Here is a 23,447-nt window from a genome sequence, read left to right on the forward strand (position 1 = left end):
CACATGTCTCGCGCATCGGCCATCTCACTCATTTCCCGAGCACGGCTTTCATTCAACATCATCAAACCATCATTCCGATAAGTTGCATTCTTACTCACTGGCCACGCCGAGGTTGCGCAACCGGCGCAGACATGATGGCGACCGCAATTTCCAAGCCGGCCTCCCATACACAGAAGATGAAGCGGCCGCCCCCGCCTTTCGGCCAGGCCGCGGTCAACGGAGTCAAGGGCCAGCACCTCTCATCTTCGCCCTCATCCGCCGCAAAACGTCTTCCCACGGGAGTCTCCGTCAACGCAACTTCCAATTTCACGAATGGCGCAGCCCATGTGGCGAGTTCCAACAAAGGCCCCCTTAATCGGACCAGGAATCAGTCGCAAAGACCCATGGATCAGTCCTCGCGCTCTGGCCGGCCAGTAACGAGGACCGCTGCAGCAGATCAGGCACATCGAGTTGGGAAAAAAGCACCAGAACCATATGGTAGGGAGTTCTGTGACATTCGCAATGCCAATGCGCGCACTAACTTTCTTTTCATAGTGAAAACAACATCCTATATCCTTAAGAAATATTCGAAATGCCCCCCATCCCTCATTGTGCATCTACATCCTACACATTTTCGATTTGAACAGCAAGATGGTAGCTTCCCTTACAACTCCGAGATGAAGGTCATCATCGAGCACATTCGTGCTGGGACAGTTCCGCATGATCTGATTGAGGAGCTTCTACGAGGCGGTGTGCAGTTCTATGAAGGTAGTTATCGTCTTTGACAGGTAGTCGAATTACCTCCTGCTAATATCATTAGGTTGCCTCATCGTCCGTGTCGTCGATCACAAATCTGCCTCGGCGCAAGCAAGAAAGGCATCCACTACCTCATCCAACGAGAACAACACACCATTCTCTCTACACAACTACAACGAACATATTACCCCATCAGCTTATGTTCCATACCCAAAACAAAATCAGCTTACGTCGGCCACACAAGGCACCAAGGCCGATGGGACATCGATTGCCAATCAACAAACAGATGGCCCGGCGACTAGTGAGCAGACGGACGACAAAAGCATCAACTTAGGTCAGAAAAATGCTCCCATGAAGCCTCGAGTATTCACCACAGTACTCCATCCCACTGCTCGAACTTTGCAGGCAGAGTTGACGCTACTGGTCACCACTCCGGACCCGAGAGCCAGGGCACCAATTCAAGCAAGCTCTAGTTCTTCAGCTACCCCAGGAAGCAATCAACCAGATCGTGGACACGTCGCAAAGAGACAGAAAATGCTGGTTGAACCTGAGGATCTTGTGGAATGCGAATCTAAAATGATACAGGCATTGGCACCTCCTCTCTTCTTGGATCCCGTGCATAGTATCGAGGCTGCCCAAGAGCTGTTCAAGCACCTGGAAAGCCCACTGCATCGCGACCCGCCGCCCTTGCCCAAGCGCCGAAAGAGAACCGTTGCCGAACTTGCCGCGGATGAAGCCTTGGCAGCGGAGGAGGAAAGATTCATGCTCATCATGGACGAGCGTCTGGAGCCCACGGCTTCTGGTCCTGGCGGTGCTGCGAAGGCTGCTGCCGTGGATGACGCGGGTGGTGTGGCACCATTTGAACCCCGATTCTCTCGCTTCAAGACACTTGAAACGATTCGCATGCAACACGAGGAGAAGGCTAAACGTGAACATGAACTGAAGCTGAAGCAGGAGTTGGCCAAGAGGCAACAGCAGGAGCAGGAGAGAGAGCGGCGCCGTGCGATCGAGCAGCGGCAAGCCGAGGAACACGCGAAAGAGGAATCGCGGAGACAGCAACTTGCTGCCCAGCAGGCCCAGGCCCAACTCGCTGCGCAACAGCAAAATCGCCACATTATGGCTCAGCCCAATGGCATCAGCCAAGGCCAACAGTCTTCACCCGTTGTGCGTAACCAGACCGCGCTTGCAACTTCATCACCACTGGTTGGTAATATGATGCCACAGGCGGTTCCGATGACCATGACCGCATCTGGGTCTGGCGGTAGCCCACCGCGACCTCCATCTGCTTTACAGCATGCGCATCCGAATGTCATGAGCCACCCGATGGCACCTTCGAGAAGCCAGCAAGGACCAAGCCGACATGGTACTCCACAGATGACCCAGGGGACACCGGCTATGTCGCACGCCACGCCAATAATGCGTAACGTTACGCCTACTCAGCGGATGAGTCATGGCAGTCCAACTCACTCGATGGGCCATACCCCGGTCATGAATCAGGGCATGATAGCCACGCCGCAAATGAACGGGGGAATGTCTTTCACGCCACAACAGCAGATGATGCTGCAACGACAGCAAGCGCTTCTTCAGGCGCAACAACAAGGACATATTCAGCACAATCAGTTCACGCCACAGCAGCTAGCCCAACTACAAGCCAATGCACACGCTCAACAAAATATTCAGTCTCATCAACATCAAATGCTACAGCAACAGCAGCAGCAACAACAACAACAACAGCAGCAGCAGCAGCAGCAGCAGCAGCAGCAACAACAACATCAACAGCAACAAGCACACCAGGGTATTCCTAAAGTTTCTCAGCAAGGCCAGCAAGCATACCAGGCTCAGCTCATGCGTGCTCAATATGCGCAGATGCAAATAGTCAAGCAGCAGCAGCAAGGCCAGCACCCACAAATGCAGGGCCAACAAACCCAGCCTCACCAAGGCAATCAGCAATTAAACCAACAACAGCAGCAAATGCTGATGGCAGCTGCACAGGCCAATGGTGGCATGGGTCAAAATGGACAGCCCATGAACCAAGCACAGAGATATACCCAGCTCTATCAACAACGGCTACTTCGCATGCGACATGATATGTCGACACGCTACATGGCTCAGTATGGCCCGCCAAACCAGTATCCTTCCAATATTGCGCAGCAGTATGGCCCTGGACTGGAAAAGAACGCGAAAGCGTGGGTCTCCGAGGTCATGCGACGCGAGCGGGATGGCGGACAGCAACAACAGCAACAGCGGGCTGCCTTGCAAGCCCAGCAAATGCAAGCGCAGGGCTCAATGCACAGCATGGGTGGCATGAATAACTGAGGCTAGTCTGTCTGCTGGCATTGATCAAATGTGGCGACATACGAGATTGTTGATAACCGGCGAGGACAGAAACTTCTCCACATTTACAATTGACCAGTGTAAAACCTGGCTCGAGGTCGATTTATAATGAGCATCTACCTAATGGCAGTGGGTCATTGGTTAGCAACCGCTCGCTGTCTCTGCTTTTGGCTTTTTTTTTTCGCGTTTTCTTTTTGTTTTCTGTTTCTTTTCTTTTTCAGAAATCCCGGGGTTTTGTACAGGGACCAGGCATCGTGGAGATTGGGGAGGATGGCGTTACTTTTATTGCTTTTTTTTTCTCGTTCGATTGTACTATTGCGGCGCGGCTTTCGGTGGGAACCCTGGGATTTCTCAAACTCGATACCATTCTGTACAGGCGTTATTTGATATCACGACGCGACTATGGGGTTTGGGTTGGAAATTGCATTGTGGAAATACCTCGAATTTGATAACACAAAATGCAAGAACTGGATTCTGTTTATTCTCCTAGACATTCGTATAGCAGACATTTTGACGGTGCAGCATCGGTCTAAGCACATCTCAAACCAAAGCTCAAATGTCATACCATCACGAGGCATTCAATATCGCTTTGAATTTTTACTCAAACTAAGCCCATATTCTTGAACAGGAAAAGGATAAGACGAAGCACAATCAAAGTGATATTCATTTCATATAAACAAAGTCTACGAATACGGGATGTTCCAGATCTTCAATGGATGTTTGCCATCTCGGGCGAACCGTAGGACAAAAATCTAGTACTCACTGGCTAGGGAAATAGTTAAATCTCCATTTCGATATAAGCACTTCTTCGGCGCGACCGCGGCCATGAAAGGGCCGGATCGCAATTTGACATCCGTGCTATAAGCTGAAAAGCTGTGTGTGAAAGGGAAAGGCACATAATAATGATGGTAAGTATTCAATTAGACACATAAGGTATCAGAGCTATGAAAAAAGGGAGATGGGGAATATCAAAAGATATCGTCAGTATGTACCACCCAGTAAAAGACCGTTGGTCGGTGGCCATCACTTCCTGAGACTGTTCTCTGGTCAATCGTTACTCAGACTGTTGAGCTTGATATTTTTGAAACATTCATGGAGAAGTTCATGTCAATAGAAATTGGTGATCATCATAGTAAGGAGAGACCAGAGTGTCTCGCGAGATGTGGAGGGTATATAGAGGCAAGGCTAAAGCCAATGACCAAGGGAAGACATTAATCCCTTGAGCAATGGCTTTGCAAAGCGCATTGTTGTATGGTCGAGTGGTAGACAAAAGATGTCGGATTTAATGTGAAGGATCTACGGAAAATCTGAGCGCTGAGTTTTTATATCGTGTGATTACATAAATGATGTGTCAGCACGGCCGAGTCCGTGGATGACTAAACTGGTTCCCGATCGGGGAAGGTATCAACAGCCGAGTAGTTATACATTTCAAAGATGGACTCATATGGGACTTTGGTGTCTTATGACTTGGAGAGTACTATCACCCGATGAAGAAGACGAGTGGACATAATAGCATGGTGCCTGGGCTAAGACTGGATTGGAAGTGCATTCAAGAATTAACAATACAATCAATTCCATCGAATGGGAAGGCGGGAAATAAGACACCCACGAAAATATATGGATTCTTGTGAGGATGGCCACTTCGAGACCTCAAGCGAGGGATGATCGCCGCACATCACCCGAGGACCAAGTAAGCCGAGCGAATAAGAATAGCCGGACCCCTTCACTAACACTGATAAACACAGACTGGAGTGTATAATGATGTTGATGTTGCATTGCATAGAAATGAATCAGAAATAACTCATACTAAAACAACCCAATCTCAGAGCCTAGAAGCGACTTTATTGACACTCTAATATCACATACCAATGCATGTACAAAGTACATCGTACGATCCGTGCAGTTACATAGTCAGTGTAGATCTGTATAGCGTGTATGCACGGCCAATCGAAAAGGGTTCTCACATATAAACGCCAAGCCAGATTGCCATTGCATGGACATAGGTACGGTTTGGTTCGGATGCTAGAGGGCCCGTAGTTATGCTATTCTAAACCCTGTATAATGTCTCACTATACGACATTCTACCCTAATAATCGAGTCCATGCGCATAGACATGCCGATGCGGTCCACGAGTGTGTTAATAGGCATTGTCTATGTGGGGAGAGTTTCCCCCTGGAATGTGATAAAAGTGTACACATTAACGAAACGTTCGTTTTATCTGATATTTTCTAAGGAAATCTAACAGAAGAGGAAAAAGCCAAAAGCATTCGTAATCGCTGCAGTGAGATCTCTAAATAGCAATGGAACACGAAGCGAAAACAGTTTACCGATCATTCGCGCACGCAATCTAGAAAAGAACAAATATTTACGGGGAAACAATACTTCGTTATACAGGATCAATAGCCTATTAGCGGGTAGACGGATGCATTTCCAGACGGTATTTCTTATAGGACGAAACCCAGGAATGGAAATTAATAGAGTGCGAAGGCGATAGAAGGTGATTGGATATCATTCCCGCATACCATGCCATTGGACGGACTCCCCATTCCCGATTTGTACGGCGTGGCATATACATAGCGCAGTGTAACTGTTCATGCAGGACATGGGCGTCGGGCTAATTTAACGTCGTGCCTAATAATCACCACACCGCACAATGTGCCAACCATCGGTGTAGCGGGTGGACTGAGTTATTTGGAATGGGATTTGGAATTCAAGAGTAGGTGGGGAGTTGAGGAATACGGTTTGGAATTAGTGGAATATCTCTGATATCGGAAAATAAATGAGGCTAGTACTCTGTATATTGTATGTTGTACCTTTGAAGATGATAGATGGGGGTATATGCCGGTAATGGATGTGCAGGGCAAAAAGGCCGACGAACACCCTCCTTTGGACTTCGAAGAACGGTCAGAGATTCCATGCACGTTGATCATTAGTGGAAAAAAAAAATACGGGTTTGATCCGGAGGTCAATGGGTCCTTTCTCATAGGGCATTGATCTCTTCTTTTGCTTTGCTCGGAAAGCGCTCATGCCCGTGGACCTGGGAATGAGGAATGGGGTGACGCATGAACACCCACGGTGGCGAAAATCCAGGCACGTAGGAGCGCGGCTCTACGGTGTGGGATCCTTGGCCATGAAGCATGTCCAATGTAGCACGAAATTATCTTTTTGCTTTTTCTCATTCCCGTCTCGTTTCTATACTTGCTTTTTCGCGGTGCTATACTTAGAACTATGGAGTACGTTGGAGGGTTTTTGCAAGGTTCAAGTCTTCACAGAGAACGGGTGAATGGGGCTCCACATGGCTGTCTGATACATGCTACTAGCGATATTGGTCGCGCTGTCGAAAGTGGCGCAGGTCATATAGTGGAGTATCGACTCCTCGTCCATTGTGGTTTGCAGTACGGAGTAGTGTTTCAGTGCATATTCGGGGCACTGTGTTCCACATTAAAAGTATAGGAGTATTCTAATTGTAGACGAACAATGTCCATAGCCGCGGTGTAGAGATGATGACATGGCGTTTCTGAAACGGGGTGATGAGAAGACTCCCATTTAGGAGTGGAATGTGTGGAGAGCTCCGAGGACAGACGAGTGAAAAGTACAGTTTGACCATGATCATGTCTGCAGCAGGCTCGATTTGTGCCACATTGATCCACTTCATCGACCAGATAGATCGGTTTGGAGAGATCCAGGAACTAAAGATCTAGAGCCCCGAGGGTTGTGATGTGTAACATTTTTGGGGCATGTCATAGCTCCCCCACCGTGCGAGTGGCGAAGTGAGCAGGTTCCAAGCTGTAGCATTCTAGCCCATAGCCCAGAATCCTAGTAAGTTGTTAAAAGGGAAGTGGTATACAAGAAGTGGAGGCAATGAGAATGCAGTGCAACAATGTAGATCTGGGTTTTTTGTGTATATTATGCCAGTGTGCGATTATGGGGGTGGTAGTACAAGCAATAAATGGAGAAAAAGAATAGAACAACAACACGTTGTAGCAGATTGTACACGATCGCCCGACCCCTGAGGGTGTTCCTCCCAAATGATTATCCCAGTTGGCGATCTCCCCCAAACCAGAACGGGAAAAAAAAGAGAAAGACATATGCAACGCCGCATCAATTCCATGTTCAGAAAATAACCCCAGCCTTTGGCACCAGGCAAATTATGCAAGAGAAAGAGAAAAATAAAAGGGAATAAATCAAAAAAGTCGCCTCTCCTCCAGGAGACATGTACAACGCCGGGCGAGAGGTCAATCTGGCCTAAAATGCCAGTCCGCCAGAGACGGGGTATCAATAGAGGCCAAGGGCCAAGTTTGGGTTTTGTGTTTTTATAATTCCATATTTTCCTCTGGAAGACTCATGTGGAATTGGATTTTGTGTGTTTTTTTTGGGAGTTTTTCGATTTTCGATTTTGTTTTGGTGCGGTCATTCGGCTAATCATCCCAGCCATCGACGCTCAGCTCGCCACAGTCAGGCATAGTATCTTCAAGCTTGCTGCCGTAGATGGGCCGACCGTCGGGAGTAAGTTGTCCACGGAAATCAGGGTCGAAATCCTGACTGGTCTCATCGAGAGTCGCAACGTAGCGGTTGCGACCGCCCCGCTTGCTGTGGGTCTTGGTGTAGTGAGCGTTGAGGTTGTCGCTGCGGGAGAATGCACGGTGACATCCAGGAACCCAGCAGACATGAGGCTTTTCCTTGGAGTGGCTCTTCATGTGACGCTTAAGGTGCTCCTGACGCTTGAAACGCCCCTTGCAGCCAGGCTCCTTGCACTTGAACTGCACTTGCTTGATGATTGACGGCAAGTTCTCGAGACTCAGGTTAGAGCGGAGGAGCTGTTTCTTAGAGGACTTGCGCGAGGGCTGGCGGTGTCGTTGCATCATGCCTTCACGATAAACTGGGGAGAGTTGAAAGTCTTCCTGATAATCATTGTGTCCGGACATTCGGCTGACCGGAGTGTCTGATCCCGAGGGAGTCCCCATAGAGACGGATCGGTGGGGGGTAGAAGGAGTGTGGGACTTGAAAGTTGGGATATTGGTGGGGAAGTCGGAGTAGGAAGAAGATGGAGGGGTCACGGGTCCTGAAGGAAAGGGTTGGACCTGAGCCGGGGTGATGGTTTGAGGTACCAAGGACTCGTGGGAGGGCATCCAGTGGAGCATATTAGACATTGAGGCGGAATTAGGCATCCGCTCAGTGGGTTGGGTAAAGATTGGACGAGACAAGCAAGGGTTGGAGGCCGATTCAGGCAGATATCCGGCCTGTTGAGGGCGGTGGTAGTAGTTGCGAGCCATCTGGTTGTACTGAGGCATCGAGGCCTGGTAGGGAAACTGGTGCTCATGGTATGTCTTTGGCATATCCTGAGGGATCCAAAGTTGGTCGACGTTCTCATCATACCCAGGAAGATAGTCTGGGAGGGGCATCTGGTCCTGTCGGTCCATCGTGCCGCAGGGCATACCCATCATGGTTTCGCTCGAGGTGAGATCCGCCATGCGGAATGCGCTACGTAGCGGGGTAGCTGAAGTTCGACGCTCCATTGGGACGCCGTGGTGATAGTGAGGATGGTCGTGCCATCCAGGTGAGGCCATTGAGCCTTGGCTGTAAAGACTGGTAGGCGTGGGAGTCGGAGAGTCCAAAGGAGAAAAGCCCGAAGTCATCGAGGGGCATTCACTTGAGCTCAAAGAGTGGCAGTCAACTTCAACGGTCAAACGATCAGAGATGTGCTGTCCGTGAGATCTCATATCGTCCAAGTCCTCAGTCTTGAAAGGCCGAGATGCAACCGAGTTGATAGTGTCACCTGTCCGGGGGACTTTAGCAATTGTTTTGTGTTTTTTTTTGGTGTTTGTGTTTGTGTGTAATAAGGAAAGGCAAGGTCAAGCAATTGACAAGTAGAGAGAACAGAGCGAGGGTCGAGAGGTAAAGAAAGATCAAATGAAGGTAACTATAAAAGAAAGGCAGGGATGGAAAGAGATAGAGGCAAAGCGAAGACAAGAGAATGTGTATTAGGTCCCGGAGTATAGGGAAAGGAAAGAATGTTCAAAAGCAAAGGGAATGGAGGACAAACGAGCAGAAATAAACAAATTGGTCCTGCGTAGAATCCCGAGGGGTGGAGATCCGACTTACAGCTATACGCCATGGTCTAAGCTCTGATTCGGACTTGGGACCAAAATTAGAGACGCGTCGCGTGCTAGAGGTTCCAAGCAAGGCTAGGAATGTAGACTATAAGATCCTCCGTTACCGCGGCAAAGGCTCTAACGGCTGGATCTGGGCTGGGATCGACTGAAGTGCCTCGAGGCCTGCAGGTTTGATCGATGTTTCGCGCTGTTTCGCGTCCAAACGGGACAATAAGGTGGGCTGGTATGGAACACCAAGACGATAGGCGATGTATTGGTGTCAGAAGCCCTTTGACGCGGTTTAAGATGGACGGTTGAAGGGGAGGCTGGGTCTCAGATTGGATCAATAGAGGTAGGGGGGTGGTGTATAAGTGTATCTGGCTTGAGGGGAGGGGAGATTATAAGTACAGCAAGGAGTAGTGAAGGGAACGATGTCTTAAAGAGCCCGGAAATCAGTAAGGCAATGAGAAAGCAATGATCCACGGGGAAGCTTGTTCCTGGTACCTTTTTGGGCCGACGGTGCTGCTTGAGAGACTTGGATCGGCGTCCCTCGCCTTTTGTTTTTTTTTTTTTTTTTTAAATCGGTTTAATATTTAGTATTATTGTGTATATTGTTTATTCCTTTGGCTATTAATACAAGATTAACTAAAAGGATTAATAGCCAGAATAATCGGGAATCCCTTTTCGGCCTACCCACTTTATAGTACCTCACCTATAATCCCTATTAATTCTGGTTCATGCATCATTATTCCTCTCCACCAATCCTGGATCATGCTCGCTGTACTCCATTGGAATGTCTAGGCTGTACCTCTTAGGTTCCGTGAAATGTGAGCAGAGTCTATTTGTACATGCAGGTCGATCTCGTCCCCGGACTTTCTAGCCGTGTCGATCATGATGCACAACCCATCTACGACTCTATGATCTCCTATTACTCTCCACTCTAGGTCTCAGAAGCAACCCTTGACGGCGAAAAGAGTATTTATGCTCCTGTATTTACTGTCAAAACAAAAATACCCAATATTTAACAACCCGAGGACACCCAGAGACACACGGAAATAACTATAACCCAAAAATATGAGCTCGCTCGGACGATAGTGGAGGCTGGATCGATCTCATTCGTACTTTTGCGACAGGTCAGACGTTTGAACTCATTCGGGTCTGTGCAAACCTGGTTGACGCTGCATCTCTCCCGGAGAGTAGCAATCTCGGATTCCAGAGCTTCCACCGACAACATTCCCCTATTCCTCCGCCTTATTTCCTCTCGCCAAGAGTGTCATCGTCACTGGTGGATCGGCCATTGTATTTTTATAAAATTCAATTTGTTTGATACTCTTTTATCTTATCTTTTCCTACCTGAGTCTAGTCCCCGCCCCTCCACCCCCCCGACCCATCCGCCCTACGATGTAAGCCGTACATACCTCCAGGGGGTCCCCGTACGGACAACAAATCAATTCAGTCATTCGGTCTCCATTGGAATGTGAGAAGATAAAAAAGCAAAAGCACCGCAAGCCTCGGGGAACAACTGTCATCCATCCCGCTGGGTCTGCGAAGAGAAAAAAAAGCCAATCCGCCCTAACGGTTCGGACGGTGTCGGGCTAAGCTGGCACTTGCGTCTGACCCATCACGCGTCAGTTGAGACCCGAATGATGGGATTGTCCTCGATGTTGCATTCATTTTGCTCTCGACCTGCGTGGCTAATAGTCGGAGGCCAAACTTTCGCATTCTTCTTTGGATGCTCGTTCCACGACCGTGGCCACTCATTTGAAACATGTCCCCGTCCAGATAGTGATCGGCCTCGAATGTTTGTCACCGCTGCAGGTGTGCGAAATGGGGGACCGGTTCTCCATAGTAATGGGAATTCTGTTATCTCACTGTTTGCCTTGGTATCACATCGCGTGGATGGAGATGAAACAGGGCTTATCCGTTTGACCATAAGGCTAACGAATTTCGCCTTGAGAAAAAAAAGCCGTACTAACCTCATTTTAGCAGTCAGATTAGGTTTCAACTGGACTACAATTGCTGGTCCGTACTTCTTTTCCTCGGCCCCTCTTTTTTTTGTCGATCGTTTATCGCTCTCGCGTCGATCTGTGTCCGCCAGTGCGATATTGCTCTGTATCGACTGTCAGATCTAGCCCCCGACAAGCCCCCACTTCACTTCCTTCTATTTCTTGCATCTCAACTACTTCCTTAAAATCCTTCGCCACGCTTTATTGATATACCTGCATAACTATCCCCCATGAGCTTGAAAACCGGTTTGACACGCTTCTTCAGGGTCTATTGACAAGATGCATTTATTCCTGCAGTTAGTCAAGACTATTGTACTTTGTGTGAGTCCCGAAAACCTGGAACCTGGAAGTGAACGAGCCCCGCCAAGACCTAAGCTAACGGAGGTTGTCCCATGGACTTTCTGACTTCTAAGTTTTTGGTTAAGGTTCCCTGACTCGGGTTCTATACATCGACGGAGTACATAAATGTAACCTTTTAAAGTTATACATAGACTTTCAGTCTTGATATCTACAAATGGAGAGAATCTATCTGAGCATTTTGTAGCCTGAGCATTTTCGCTGATCAATTTCCTAATGCTTAGACCTCAGTGCAGCAAGGGTGACCGAATCCCGAACCCCAAAACAGAAAGGTGTTCCCCCAGATCTGTCGGCCCCTGCGTCTGAAGGGACGGATTTCACCTTCGTATAGGGTTTCCCTTCACCACAAACCCACCAAATCCGTCTTCATGCTTCACTTTTCGACACTAGAGACCACAATCACCAACTAGATATCGTATTGCAGTCGGGCCCGTTCCTGGAACCTCTAGACCACTGCTAAAGTACCTACTCAACCCGCCTAATCCACCGCAATGTCGTGATCATCGACGCTGGAAGGTTTCGATAGTGACTTTGCTTTCGTCGCATCGAGTCATACCTCAATCTGCACAGCCACCTCAGCCTACCCGGTCGCGCCACCCGTAGAGTGTGATCGCTGGTGGCTTGTGAATGGAGTGTGGCTTATCTGGGGTGATCGTCGAGATATCGTACATCTTAAGATCTACAGTGAGCCTCTCGCCACCGCTGTTGACTGCGAGATTTTTGCCTGTGGTTTTTTGGGGCTCTGGGATGACTTGTTGAGGCTCTCTATGTATGATCCCCTGTTGATCGCATTGCTTGGTTTCGGATATGTGCAGCGGTGGCGAGTGAAACATCGAGGCAGACTATCTCTGTCCAAAGTACATGTAGTTGCCCTTTTTCGGTAATCACATACTACACGATTACGTACCATTGCTGCGTGAGATCCCAGGCTAGGTACAACTATGTTGTACCTCAACTAATATTGTACTATCTATTATTGTGTCCACTCGATGATTGACATTCTTCGGTATGCACAACACTCCCGGTCCTATATGTGTCTGAGGGCAAGTGCTGACGGTTGCCACTGACGCAACTGCGAATGTCCCTGAATTGTACTTCTGATTTGTGATCTCATACCAATACTTCAATAGGTTCGACACGCAATCTGCAATAAAGGTTATCAGCCTCAAAGCGCCTGACTACTACGATCGGGGACCGTGCAACTGAATTCGAATGTCCAAATCCGGTTTTTTTGCCTCTATCGAATAATTTAGCATCGCTGGCAGAGTGAAACAAGCATTGTAGAATTAACAAAGTACAGACAATGATTTGTCTCATAGAATATTTGGCATTTGGGTCGGATGATGCAGGGACGAAGTTGAGCGGCCTATAGGAAGTAAGCATCAGCGACAGGCTGCAAAAGCGATCAATAGTACACAACATAAGAAGACAGGCACAGATGCGATCATGCACAATCCCCAAAATGGCACCTGGTGCTCTCTCGGTAGTCTCTCGGTGTTGCCCTGACCTAGCAATTCCCCCCGGTCACCCCCCGCCCCCTTACTTGTTTATTTCCTTTTTTCTCTTCACATAACGGTTTCTTGTTCGCTCACAATGGCATTAAAAGAAGATTTGATTTGCTTTTTCAATTCGCTTTTCCTCCAATGAATACTCCACGTTGACTTGCATTGCATTGCCTTGCATGGAATTGTTCCCGGTTTCCAGGAACCAGCTTAATTGTGGCAAAAAGTCTATGCGCTAACCCTAGGACTCTAGGTCTGCCCTATTGAGGTATTCTTGCCTATGGTGGATCCTCCTCTATTCATCTTAGTCGCGCTTTAGGGATTCCCCAGGTTGGATCCTCGTGTGCCCGTGGACATCGTCCCTGTCTACTCCTCAGAACGCGATGTGAGTCGCGATGAAGGAGCACACATACCACTACGATACTTAATACCATGATTCGCGACTCTATGTAAAAAAATACATTTAGTTTCTATTGCTTGAATTGTGAATCAAAAAACAATAAGAAAACCTTACAGTGTCGTAGAGATGCAGCGTTGCAATAATTCCGCCCGTATCACATACCAGCGCAAGCACACTGACCTGCTCTATTATTCACTCTACTGGCCCATGCATGCCCGCTGCCACAATCTTATGTAACCCAGTCCATACTCCAGGGCTAGGACCAAAGTAGCTACGGATGTATCCACGGTAGGATAAGCATGCGCCCGAAAAAGAAAAGCTAGGCTCGAGTCCCCAATAAGAGCCGGATCGACCCTGCACATCGGACTCTCTGGAGAATGTCAGACATGGGTGCTTTGCAGGACCCCTGCAGCGCACGAACCATGTCTAGCCTGTGCGGTCGGCGACAGCGCGCCCTGATTGGTGTGATTGCGGATGATCGCTGGTGGGAATCCGGTGATATCATATTATTGGGGCCCTTGCGCCTTGTCGGTGCTTGGCTGGCCTACTTGGGAGACGTACATGCTGTTATAAGATGTGGTTTCATTTTTGCTACATATTGGCTCTAGGGCCGCGACTCCAGTGCGCGACTATGGGGTCTCGAGTACTATTCTTACTGTATCTTGGTTTCGGGGTGTCGTGTTAAATTTGGCTTGCTCTGATTGCGACGTGTGCTTGGGATGAACTCCTGTGACGCGGATTAACCAGAGAGGGTCGCTGTATATCATTCTTGACTTGTTGAGTTTATACACGCTCTGTGCCGCCTTCGATTGGGCACGGCCCGTCTGTGCTCTGATCAAAGAGTGATCGTCGTAAGCTCTTCGTATAGGTTTTCTGGGCGGAAATGCGAAGTTAGATAACTAGTGCTGAACTTTATAGTCATCATGTCAGTCAAAGGGGAATAGTATAGTCTTATGGGACCATCACAGCAAAAGTATAGCAGATAAACTGATCTTCACATGGGCTATTCCGTTCTGGGGGTTGACGTTTCTGATATCATTTCTGGCGTACTTGTAGATATCCTCTTCCAATCCTTGTCCATCTACTCAAGCGTAAGAATAGCGGACAACAGCTAAAATTGTAAATAACAGAATACCCAAGGCAGCCTACATGATGATTCGAGAAGACTGCCGCAAATGAACTTGATCTGGGCTCTACTAGTGGTTCTGGGATGAGTGTAGTGAAAGAAACTTTATGATCTTATGGTAGTATGGTGTGATATTTATCGAGTGGGGTTCTACTAGCGATGCTAGCTTGACTGGAGATGATTGCACTTGAATAGCAATATGTATTCTATATCGGTAGGGATATGCTAATGTGCGATGGCTAATCTACATCGATATACTCTCTCAATTTGTATGTTCTACGTTCTTGAATGTGAATATATATGTCATGATTAGAAGGCACAGAAGATATAGATTTGAGTATAGCGCCTTCTAGATTATTTCAAGTACAGAAGTATGTTTTTCTCACCATCATTAAATCATATCTTTACTTCATATATATTAAGCTACGTGAGCGATGCATTTACTTATAATTCGTTCGCTGTTGGGAGTACGCATCGAGTGATCGCGTCCGCGCTCACAGCTACATTTCGAAGTGTTGGACTCAACACGGTATCATATTCTGGCAGCTTCGTAATTTTGATAAAAGACAGCCGAATTTATTATCGAACTAACATATGAACGGAGTGAAGGTTAGTGAGCGATGAGACCGGGCTGGACATGTGACACTGATCACATGACTGTATCAACTGGCCCTCCCTGTCCCACTTTTCTCTTCTCTTCCCTCCAACCACAATCACCACTCGTATACAATATACATCCTGGCTAGTCCATTACGATATTTTTACTGAATTTGGGGATGAGGAACGCTGAACTCTCGTCGAAGAGGGGACAGAGGATGGCCCCTCACTGATAAAGCTTCTCCGTCATGCTTTCATGCCCCTGGTTCAGCGACATCTCAAACTCAGACCTGGACCAGATGCAGTCTCGAAGTGGAAGCGCAAACAACTACACACCGTATGTTAACCTAAAAATTTGATGGTATGTGATGCTAATCTGAATTGTCTTCTAGAGCATGGAGCGAAATGGGCATAAATGCATCCTCTCGATAAGGTCAACGGGTTACGAATGGCCCGTATAATTCAAAAAGCGAGGAAGAAGGAATGCGCGTGGCAGAGAGCGGTTCGTAACATTATTGGCAATAAAGGGACAGAGACCAATGGAAACAGGCAATTGTGGCTGGCGAAGTTGCCAGGCCAGCGACATGAACACCGAGCGAGTGAAAAAGCCTATGATCAATCCGAATCAGGAGGAGATAGGGGAAAAGGCCATATCTACTGGGTAGATGCGTCATGGGCTCATCATCTTGTGGCGACCAAACCAACGAATACCCCATGGACCTTGCTTTTTATTGCCTACTCTTAGGGATTCCGAGAAAAAGCCTTCCGATAACGACCTGATGCCTGAATCAGCCAGAGAATACGAAACAATCCGGATGATTAGGCTACTCCGAGAAGCAGATGCTCGATTTTGGACCGAGGAACGGCATATACCTCCACCATGAGAAATCCATCATACGCTCCGGGCAGATTTTCACTATCACAACCGACAAGTCTGCGTTCATATATGAACCTAAGACTGGGAATTTTATCAGGTGCCACTGTGGGCATCCAGCCGTGATATTTGTGATCATCCCTGGTCATCTGTTTAGTAGTCATGAAAAATCAAGTCATATGAACACGTCAACGGGTTAAAGAGTAATATACGTGGCTTGCATATTGAGTAAAGTAACTATCAAGCCTAGAAGAAACCAAGTAAGCTATGTCGAGTGACAAATTTCTTGCATGTTTCTTGAAACATACTCATATTCCATATTGGCCGTGTGACTTTTATGTGCTGATCATCCGATGAGAGCTCTCGGTTGGACTCTAGACGAAGACAGATGTGACTTGCCTTAGAAAAGACGAAAAATCAGTGAGGCGCCTGTGGCCTCCAGAGGAAAGGCGCAACGATCTGCACAAGATGTGACAGTGTCTACCCTGCATTTTTGAGAAAGGAACGCGTGAAGGTGAAGAACGGAGTAATAACGTCGGATCAGTATAGCACTCGGGCAGGTCTTGTTCTACAGTCGACATATTTTCGGGCTTCAGGTTAAAAGAAGAGAGTTCCCATAATCGTACATATGACTTGATTCCTTTTGATTCTTTTTGTATGTTCAATACTCTGATCCTTTGCTAGGTGACTCTTATGCAAGACAGATCTATTACCATATTGCGACTTACAGCGAGAATCAGTCCAAAAACCAAAGCCTCGGCTACTTAGACCACGCGAGGACATGGAATGGCCAAATGCCGACCTGTCTACATGCTGCAAGCAAGTAGCTGCCCACTTAGTCCAAGCCCAACCATTTGAATAGGTGCATTGCCCAAATTCGAGCCGTGATACCAAAAGATAACTAGGACGAACAGGTATTACAAATATCTGAACAGATAGCGAAGCAGAACCCAAGAACCAATGATCTCGACAAGTTCCCAGGACAGACAAGAATCTCATCTCCGACAGATGCAAGCCCAAAACCGAACGTGTCGCATCTCGCGACGTGGGCGCCACCCGACTCCCGCTTGTGTCGTGCAACGGAAAGCTGCAGACAAAAAAGAAAGAAGGGAAAAAGCAAAGAGAGAGAAACTTCGCTCAAGCCCCCGAGAAAATCCCCCGGTTCCGGGACTTTCAACATCTCCACAATCATGCGGTGTTGGTCTGATTCGAAATCTCAAGGTGCAGCTTCGGGCGCATCAGAAGACAAAGGCGAGACCAGTGGAAGGGAACTTGCAGTTTTGCGTGGTCAAGTCAAGAAAATGCGGTCAGCATTTTCGTCCTGAGATATCACTGCATATAATCGAAGCCTCGTGTACGGTCAGATATCTTCCTTTATAATGGACCCGGGGTGTTAGTTTGCCGCAGACATTGAAGATCAGCGTGTTACAAGGTTGAAGGGCCGACCGGCTCATACTTTGGGGCTAGGTCGATGTGAAAAACCAACATGAAGGTGGGGTTGGGTGTTGGGAAGATGCCTGTCGAACTGCGTCGACATCGAGAGCGAAAGACCGATCGCACTACCCAAGGCCACGTTGCTCTTCCCGGAAGCAGGGCCCTGAACCCGTAGAGCGAATGTTATCGCTTATATGAATTCAGGGGCTGTGACACGTTGTGTCCTTTGATGCCAACTCATCATCGGCCTTTGGATTTAAACGTGCGATGTCACAACGTACTTTTGAGACATGTCAGATCGAGCCCCGAACTCCGAGCTCCGAGTTTCAAGATAAGAAGTCCCTGGAAGAATGAGATATGACTTGAATGGAGAACAATACCAAGCTGATGTCGAGATAAATGTGAAAGGAAACAAATATCGAAGACAAAGAAAAAAAGAGGGGGTTAGAGTACCCTGGTGTCAACTGCCGTCTGTCATTGGACTCGGACAACGCACAAGCAGAGGCAGCAATTTAGAGCGGATGGCGTCACAAAGATAAAAACAACCTTCCTTCTCGACATTCCAAGATATCTAGGGCGCCCTTTCTTGACCTTTTTTCTAAGACAATCTCACAATCGACACAATGACAGGCGAGACAGAGCCACTATTGGGCGCACACGCGATCAAACCAGCCCAGCATCCAAAGAAACTACTGGTATCCATCGTGTGCGCTATATTCTTGATATGCGCCGATTTCGGATTCTTCATGTCCACCGCGCCGCAGATTGCAGTGTATGAAGATATTATCTGTCGAAACTACCAGGACACTCTTCATAGGGCGGGGAATGAGACTCTGAGTTCGCCAGTGTCCAATCCGTGTAAATCAGAGGCGGTACAGGGAGAATTGGCGCTCGTGATCGGGTACCAAAGTACATTTGATGTGATGCCTGGTAGGTATCCTCCACGATATACTGGACTTGGGGATGCTGATGCTTGAAATACAGGCCTTATACTCTCGCTGCCATATGGCGTGCTGTCAGATCGCTGGGGGCGGAAGCCTCTCTTGTATCTTGGCATACTAGGCATTCTCCTCGGAGAGATCTGGGTTAGGATAGTTTGTAAGTTGTTTGAACTTGTTACTCGATAATTTACTGATCACTTCATCTTAGGTCTGTGGTCAAGTGTCATTCCCCTCCGGATGGTCTGGTTATCAGCTGTGTTTAAAATCATCGGCGGCGGCGACCAAGTCCTCACGGCTATTGCCATGGTCATAGTGGCTGATGTCTTCTCCGACGATGAGAGGTACTGTTATGGCCCGATTCATTGTGATAAAGCTAACAAATATACAGAGCTACTGCGCTCTTCCGTTTACAATCTTGTATCCAAATCGCAGAGATTCTGGCCACTCCCCTTAGTGCTTATCTGATGACCTTCGGTCCAATGTTTCCCTTTATCCTATCACTATGCATCATCACCGTGGGAAGTATCCCACCCTTCTTCCTGCCCGAGACTCTTAGAAACGCAAAAGGAAAGCAAATCAGCAGAGAAGGTCTAGAACAGGACAGCGAAAGCGAGCAGCCCCAGCCTCCGAGGAAGACGGCGTTGCAGGAGCTCACCCAACAAGTGCGCGAGTTCGCACAGTCGACACGCTTCATTTGGGCCGATTCCAATGTCTGTCTAATGATCTTTGTGATGTTCGTCACAGTGATGAGTCGACAGTGCACCAATCTGCTTCTGCAATATGTGTCAAAGAAGTTTGACTGGAGTATTAGTCGTGTACGTGCCTGTCCCTCCGGTCGAACCAAAAACTAACCATGCTATAGGCCAGTCTCTTGATCTCATTGCGCGGGATATTTTCTCTCGTGACCTATTTGGTCATAATGCCAATCCTGGCCTTTTTAGCCGCCAAACACCTGAATCTCCGTGGAAATCGTAGCGACCATTTCCTGAGCAAAGGCAGCGGCGTGCTTTCAATCATTGGATTTGCTATTATCTCTATAGCTCCTACACCCGCTATCTTGGTAGGTGGTCAGGTCATCTTGTCAATCGGATCATCATTCATGGTCACCACACGCAGTCTGGCTACTTCACTCGTACAACCAGACCATGCCGGCACGTTGTATTCGGCAATTGCCATTGCACAGGGCGCAGGAACCCTCCTTTCCGGTCCACTATTTGCCAACCTCTTCCGGTTAGGCATGCATCTTGGACCTGCTTGGATGGGACTGCCGTTCTTCCAAGCCTCTCTCTTTTTCGTTGTTGCTGTCACCGCCGTTTGGCACGTTCGACTTGGACCATCTCCGCGAACCAATGACGAGGAACAGGAACCTTTGTTGTCGTAATTTCCATATTTCTTCAGTCAATTTCATTATATCCAAGCAATTCAACACGTATCCCTTCATGTGGAGAGTTATCGCTGAACCAGGCGAATTGGGTGATTGAGCCTTCATCAATGAGCATCGGAATCACACAGATGATCAACAAGGCCGACAGTTGTAAACCTAAGAACACCATCCAAGCTATCGAAGCAGCCCTCGGCGACGTCAATGACCCGTTAATTGTGATATCCCGCACTACATCTAAAAGAATCCAGCAGAATTTCATTTATTAATAGACCACTTTGGATGAAACTGTAGAAGAATAAATACGCATACTCTGCTCAGTTTGCATTATCCGATGTATTTCATACTTTTGAATAAACATGATCATTCGACCCCAGGATAACAATAATCTTCATGGGGTACTCCGTAATGACAACAGAGTTTGGTTAGCAAAATATACCATCAAGGTATAATCTCAAGAGGTAGGAGGACACGCAGCAGGCCAGTCGGGACATGGAAACTGGCGCATACAGCTTGACGAAGTCATTTGTGGTCGATTCGGGGCCTAAGTCCCACTCGGTATGTCCGCGGCACTGCCGTAGGTCCCGACCCATCATGGGTCTGGTTTGCTTTCGCGGGTGTTCCAGCAAAACCCGTATCCTGACATTTAGTTCTCTTGTCATGATGTCCTGACTCATCATTGGTCTGGTCTTCTAGCTGGTGCTTCTGACTTGTTCTGGCCTGCGGTCGATATACATCACGTAGAGAGACTTGGGCGGAGGAAAGCCGACGTCGCTGAAGTACAGCTGTCGTAGTTCTTCAAGCAAGTCGCGAGTATTGGGATCCAATTCGTAACGTCTCTGCCTCAGTTGCTGCTGAGACCAAGCCAGATAATGCAGAGCTGTACTTTGATGACGAAGCTTCCATGGTAGGAGATGATGACCGGCGAGGAGGACTGTGAAATTGGAGGGAGTGGCATTCGGTCGCGATCTGTTGTGTGGTCAGTCATGATGGCGCACTCATATAGTGGGATGTAGACTTGCATCAGACCGACACGTTGAAGTTATGGAAGGCATGATTCATGGAGAAGGCACGAGAGAGCTCAGATGGCCCATGGTTCACCCGGCCTCTCACTGTCCACGTGGGACATGCCAACATGATGATCAATGGAAGTCAGGCTTTGAGGCCAAGGACTAAAAAAGGTTGGGGAACAAAAAACAACTGTCTTATGAAAAGAAGGAGAGAAGACTAAACACTATCCATAACCCTGAAGGATAGGATACGCGGGCTATATTGGTTGGGCGTGGGCTTGACCTTCTGCTGGTCGGGCATAGGCTTAACGTGTTGCTCGTCAGGTACGGACTTAATGTCCTGCTTGTCAGGTACAAACTCAACCTCACGCGGGCTTAAAAGCCTATTGTTAATTAGTAAACAGTAAAGTCGCGGCGAAACTGACGGCGCAGTTGGGGAACTTGTGCGGTGTCTGCTGGCCGTAAAACGACCACGTCGAGCTCCTGGGGGAGAAGGGGAAGCCGATTGTGCATTTGTGAATCCATTTAATAAAGGAGTGATCGCTATTGGATTAGTTGTATTGAAGAAAACCAAAGGCGCGTCTATTAGCGTAGTGGATATTCCTCGTAGGTAGCCTGTTCTTCACCTAACTGCCTATCCACATTTGTAGCATTCTTTTGAACGCTCTGGGCACTTGTTTTAGAATCTGGGAACGCTGCCCGAGTCTACTAGACGTTGCCAGCGCGGGAACCGAGGACACCTAAATGCTATAGGTTCATCAATGAATTATATACTATATTCAGTTTAGTTGAGTCTCATTGATTCTAGATTTTCAGCGGTTATTTGTTCCAACACCCTTACTTTACAGGATGGATCGAAATCAGTTTCACCGCTTGCACAGACCTGTTCCGAAACGCACTAAATCCGTTTAGGTTTAGCCTAAATCCATAATATTTGAATTGTACTGAAAGTTACGATCACGTGATAGAATATTATACACATTACATGTTAACGGAAAAACGGTGGTAAGGCGAGTGTATATGTGGCAGAAAAATCTCAATAAATTCTCTAACTCTCTAAAAATGACAATCTGGTGGACAACTTAGTAATCAAAACAAACAAAACAAAATGAAAGGATGTTTTTCGCTAGAAAACTGCGGGACTGGTTTTTCGGACGAAAAACCAGCCTGGTCAATCACGTGACCCAACTGTATCAGGGATGAAAAATGACAGTATTCATCCTAGATTCTGACACATGTAATACTTTTGCAGAAACTACTACCATCTTGCAAGCCCTGGGTCGCACGTTCACTACTCCAATAATGCCTCAAATAAGGCACTGGCATAGAGAGACTAGTTTTAAAAAGGGGAGGACGTTTCATTGCGAGAGGGTAGACACCTGTCTGCACGAGAAATGCCGCTCCCGCCTAGATATCGTAATACCTGCCTGGCCACCTCTGTCTTTTTGACGGCAGATTTTGATCCCATCGCTCATATCAATGTCCTCCCGGCTGGATCATCTCAACAATTGACACAGCCTCCTTCTAATGATGCTATGGCCACCGGGCCCGGCTGTATTGAACCAATCATAATCGACGGCCTGCTAGATGTCGCTGTGGACGAGTATACTGAATGGCAGCAATCGCGGGTGAGCAACGAGGCTTTCAGGGAGAACATCAACAAAGCACGCGATATGACCCTCGAAAATTGTCTCGATCTTATGCAGATTTACGAGGATCAAGACCCAGGTTTCTTAAGCACGGCGTGAAAGTAGGTGCCGCCAGGCGGTTCGTTTGCGACATTGGGCTTTGGGTGAAACGACGCAAAGAAGTCACTTGCAACGAAAATATTCATTCGGCTTAGATTTATATACTGATGTGGGGAACAAATGGTTCCAAATCAATTGATAGCCTGTCAGGCAATGGAGCTCGCTATGTAGAGATACTTTTCATTTTAGAAGAACTACGGAAGTCAGCTGCACATTTCCCAATATAAATTACCATTTCAGAGCCAAGTCAAGATCAAGACTTTCAAGACGTTGAAACGGAATTCCTCCCTATTAGATCTCGAAGTGTACTGTTCTTGATTCTTGAGCACGTAGCTGGGCTCTTTTTTGCTCATCTAAACCAAGTTCGATTACTTTATCTATATGAAGCTTGTCTAGTCTAGAGAGTCCAAGTCGGAGATGGTAGTCTCTGTCGCCGTGATCTTCGGCATGCTCATCTTCTGGATCTTGCTCTCGAATTCGCTGAGCACCGCCGCGACGGCATCATTCGTCTTCAGATTCCGCCCATCGGCACGAGCCGCGGCGTACGCTCCTGCAACGGCCCGAATAGCTTCGACGGCCCAACCTTGGGAATAGTCCTCTACCGTCTGGAAGTAGTCTGGTGCCCACGCCCACCACCATTTTTGCAGATCTTGAACGCCGGTAGCATACTCGACTTGGGCCATCTGCAGACCGACGCTTTGGAGAACCCAGTTATACGTCTTGGAGACACGATAGTCGGCGAAGTACTCGAACATGCCAAACACCTGTTAGGTAAATTCAGTTAGCGAGAGAAGATTGGGGGGGGGGGGGGGGTGGAAAAGAAAACCCGCGGGAACCAAAGGAGAGGTTTTAAAAACCAAAGACACGGCATCGGATTAAAGAGAAAAAACCACGGGATTTCAAAATTTTA

General features: G+C 47.8%; 6 protein-coding genes across 6 annotated transcripts in view; 3 read left to right on the plus strand and 3 right to left on the minus strand.

Annotated features, from left to right (window-relative positions):
* Nucleotides 1–131: 131 nt before the first annotated feature.
* LCP9604111_3860 (uncharacterized protein) lies at nt 132–3,051 on the plus strand (the record flags this gene model as incomplete). Its single annotated transcript, XM_039071495.1, has 3 exons — nt 132–477; nt 535–747; nt 800–3,051. 3 exons carry the CDS (start codon nt 132–134, stop codon nt 3,049–3,051), a joined length of 2,811 nt encoding a protein of 936 aa, XP_038929944.1.
* Nucleotides 3,052–7,487: 4,436 nt separating this feature from the next.
* On the minus strand, nt 7,488–8,585 carry brlA (C2H2 type transcription factor BrlA; the record flags this gene model as incomplete). Its single annotated transcript, XM_039071496.1, has 1 exon — nt 7,488–8,585. The coding sequence occupies one exon, from the start codon at nt 8,583–8,585 to the stop codon at nt 7,488–7,490; it is 1,098 nt and encodes a 365-aa protein (XP_038929945.1).
* A 9,495-nt stretch (nt 8,586–18,080) lies between these two features.
* LCP9604111_3862 (uncharacterized protein) lies at nt 18,081–19,779 on the plus strand (the record flags this gene model as incomplete). The annotated part of the gene is made up of 5 exons (XM_039071497.1): nt 18,081–18,387; nt 18,442–18,555; nt 18,607–18,739; nt 18,787–19,213; nt 19,261–19,779. The coding sequence occupies 5 exons, from the start codon at nt 18,081–18,083 to the stop codon at nt 19,777–19,779; spliced, it is 1,500 nt and encodes a 499-aa protein (XP_038929946.1).
* A 798-nt stretch (nt 19,780–20,577) lies between these two features.
* Nucleotides 20,578–20,834, minus strand: LCP9604111_3863 (uncharacterized protein; the record flags this gene model as incomplete). The annotated part of the gene is made up of 2 exons (XM_039071498.1): nt 20,578–20,748; nt 20,802–20,834. 2 exons carry the CDS (start codon nt 20,832–20,834, stop codon nt 20,578–20,580), a joined length of 204 nt encoding a protein of 67 aa, XP_038929947.1.
* Nucleotides 20,835–22,183: 1,349 nt separating this feature from the next.
* Nucleotides 22,184–22,537, plus strand: LCP9604111_3864 (uncharacterized protein; the record flags this gene model as incomplete). Its single annotated transcript, XM_039071499.1, has 1 exon — nt 22,184–22,537. The coding sequence occupies one exon, from the start codon at nt 22,184–22,186 to the stop codon at nt 22,535–22,537; it is 354 nt and encodes a 117-aa protein (XP_038929948.1).
* Nucleotides 22,538–22,929: 392 nt separating this feature from the next.
* Nucleotides 22,930–23,447, minus strand: part of LCP9604111_3865 (CAZyme family GH18) — a gene marked incomplete at both ends in the record, with an annotated part of 4,107 nt that continues 3,589 nt past the window's right edge. Inside the window, one exon of the mRNA XM_039071500.1 lies at nt 22,930–23,301. Coding sequence (XP_038929949.1) covers nt 22,930–23,301 — 372 coding nt within the window. The remainder of the gene's footprint in view (nt 23,302–23,447) is intronic.

This window comes from Penicillium roqueforti (assembly GCF_015533775.1).
Source record: "Penicillium roqueforti strain LCP96 04111 chromosome Unknown scaffold_07, whole genome shotgun sequence".
NCBI classification, from domain to species: Eukaryota; Fungi; Ascomycota; class Eurotiomycetes; order Eurotiales; family Aspergillaceae; genus Penicillium; species Penicillium roqueforti.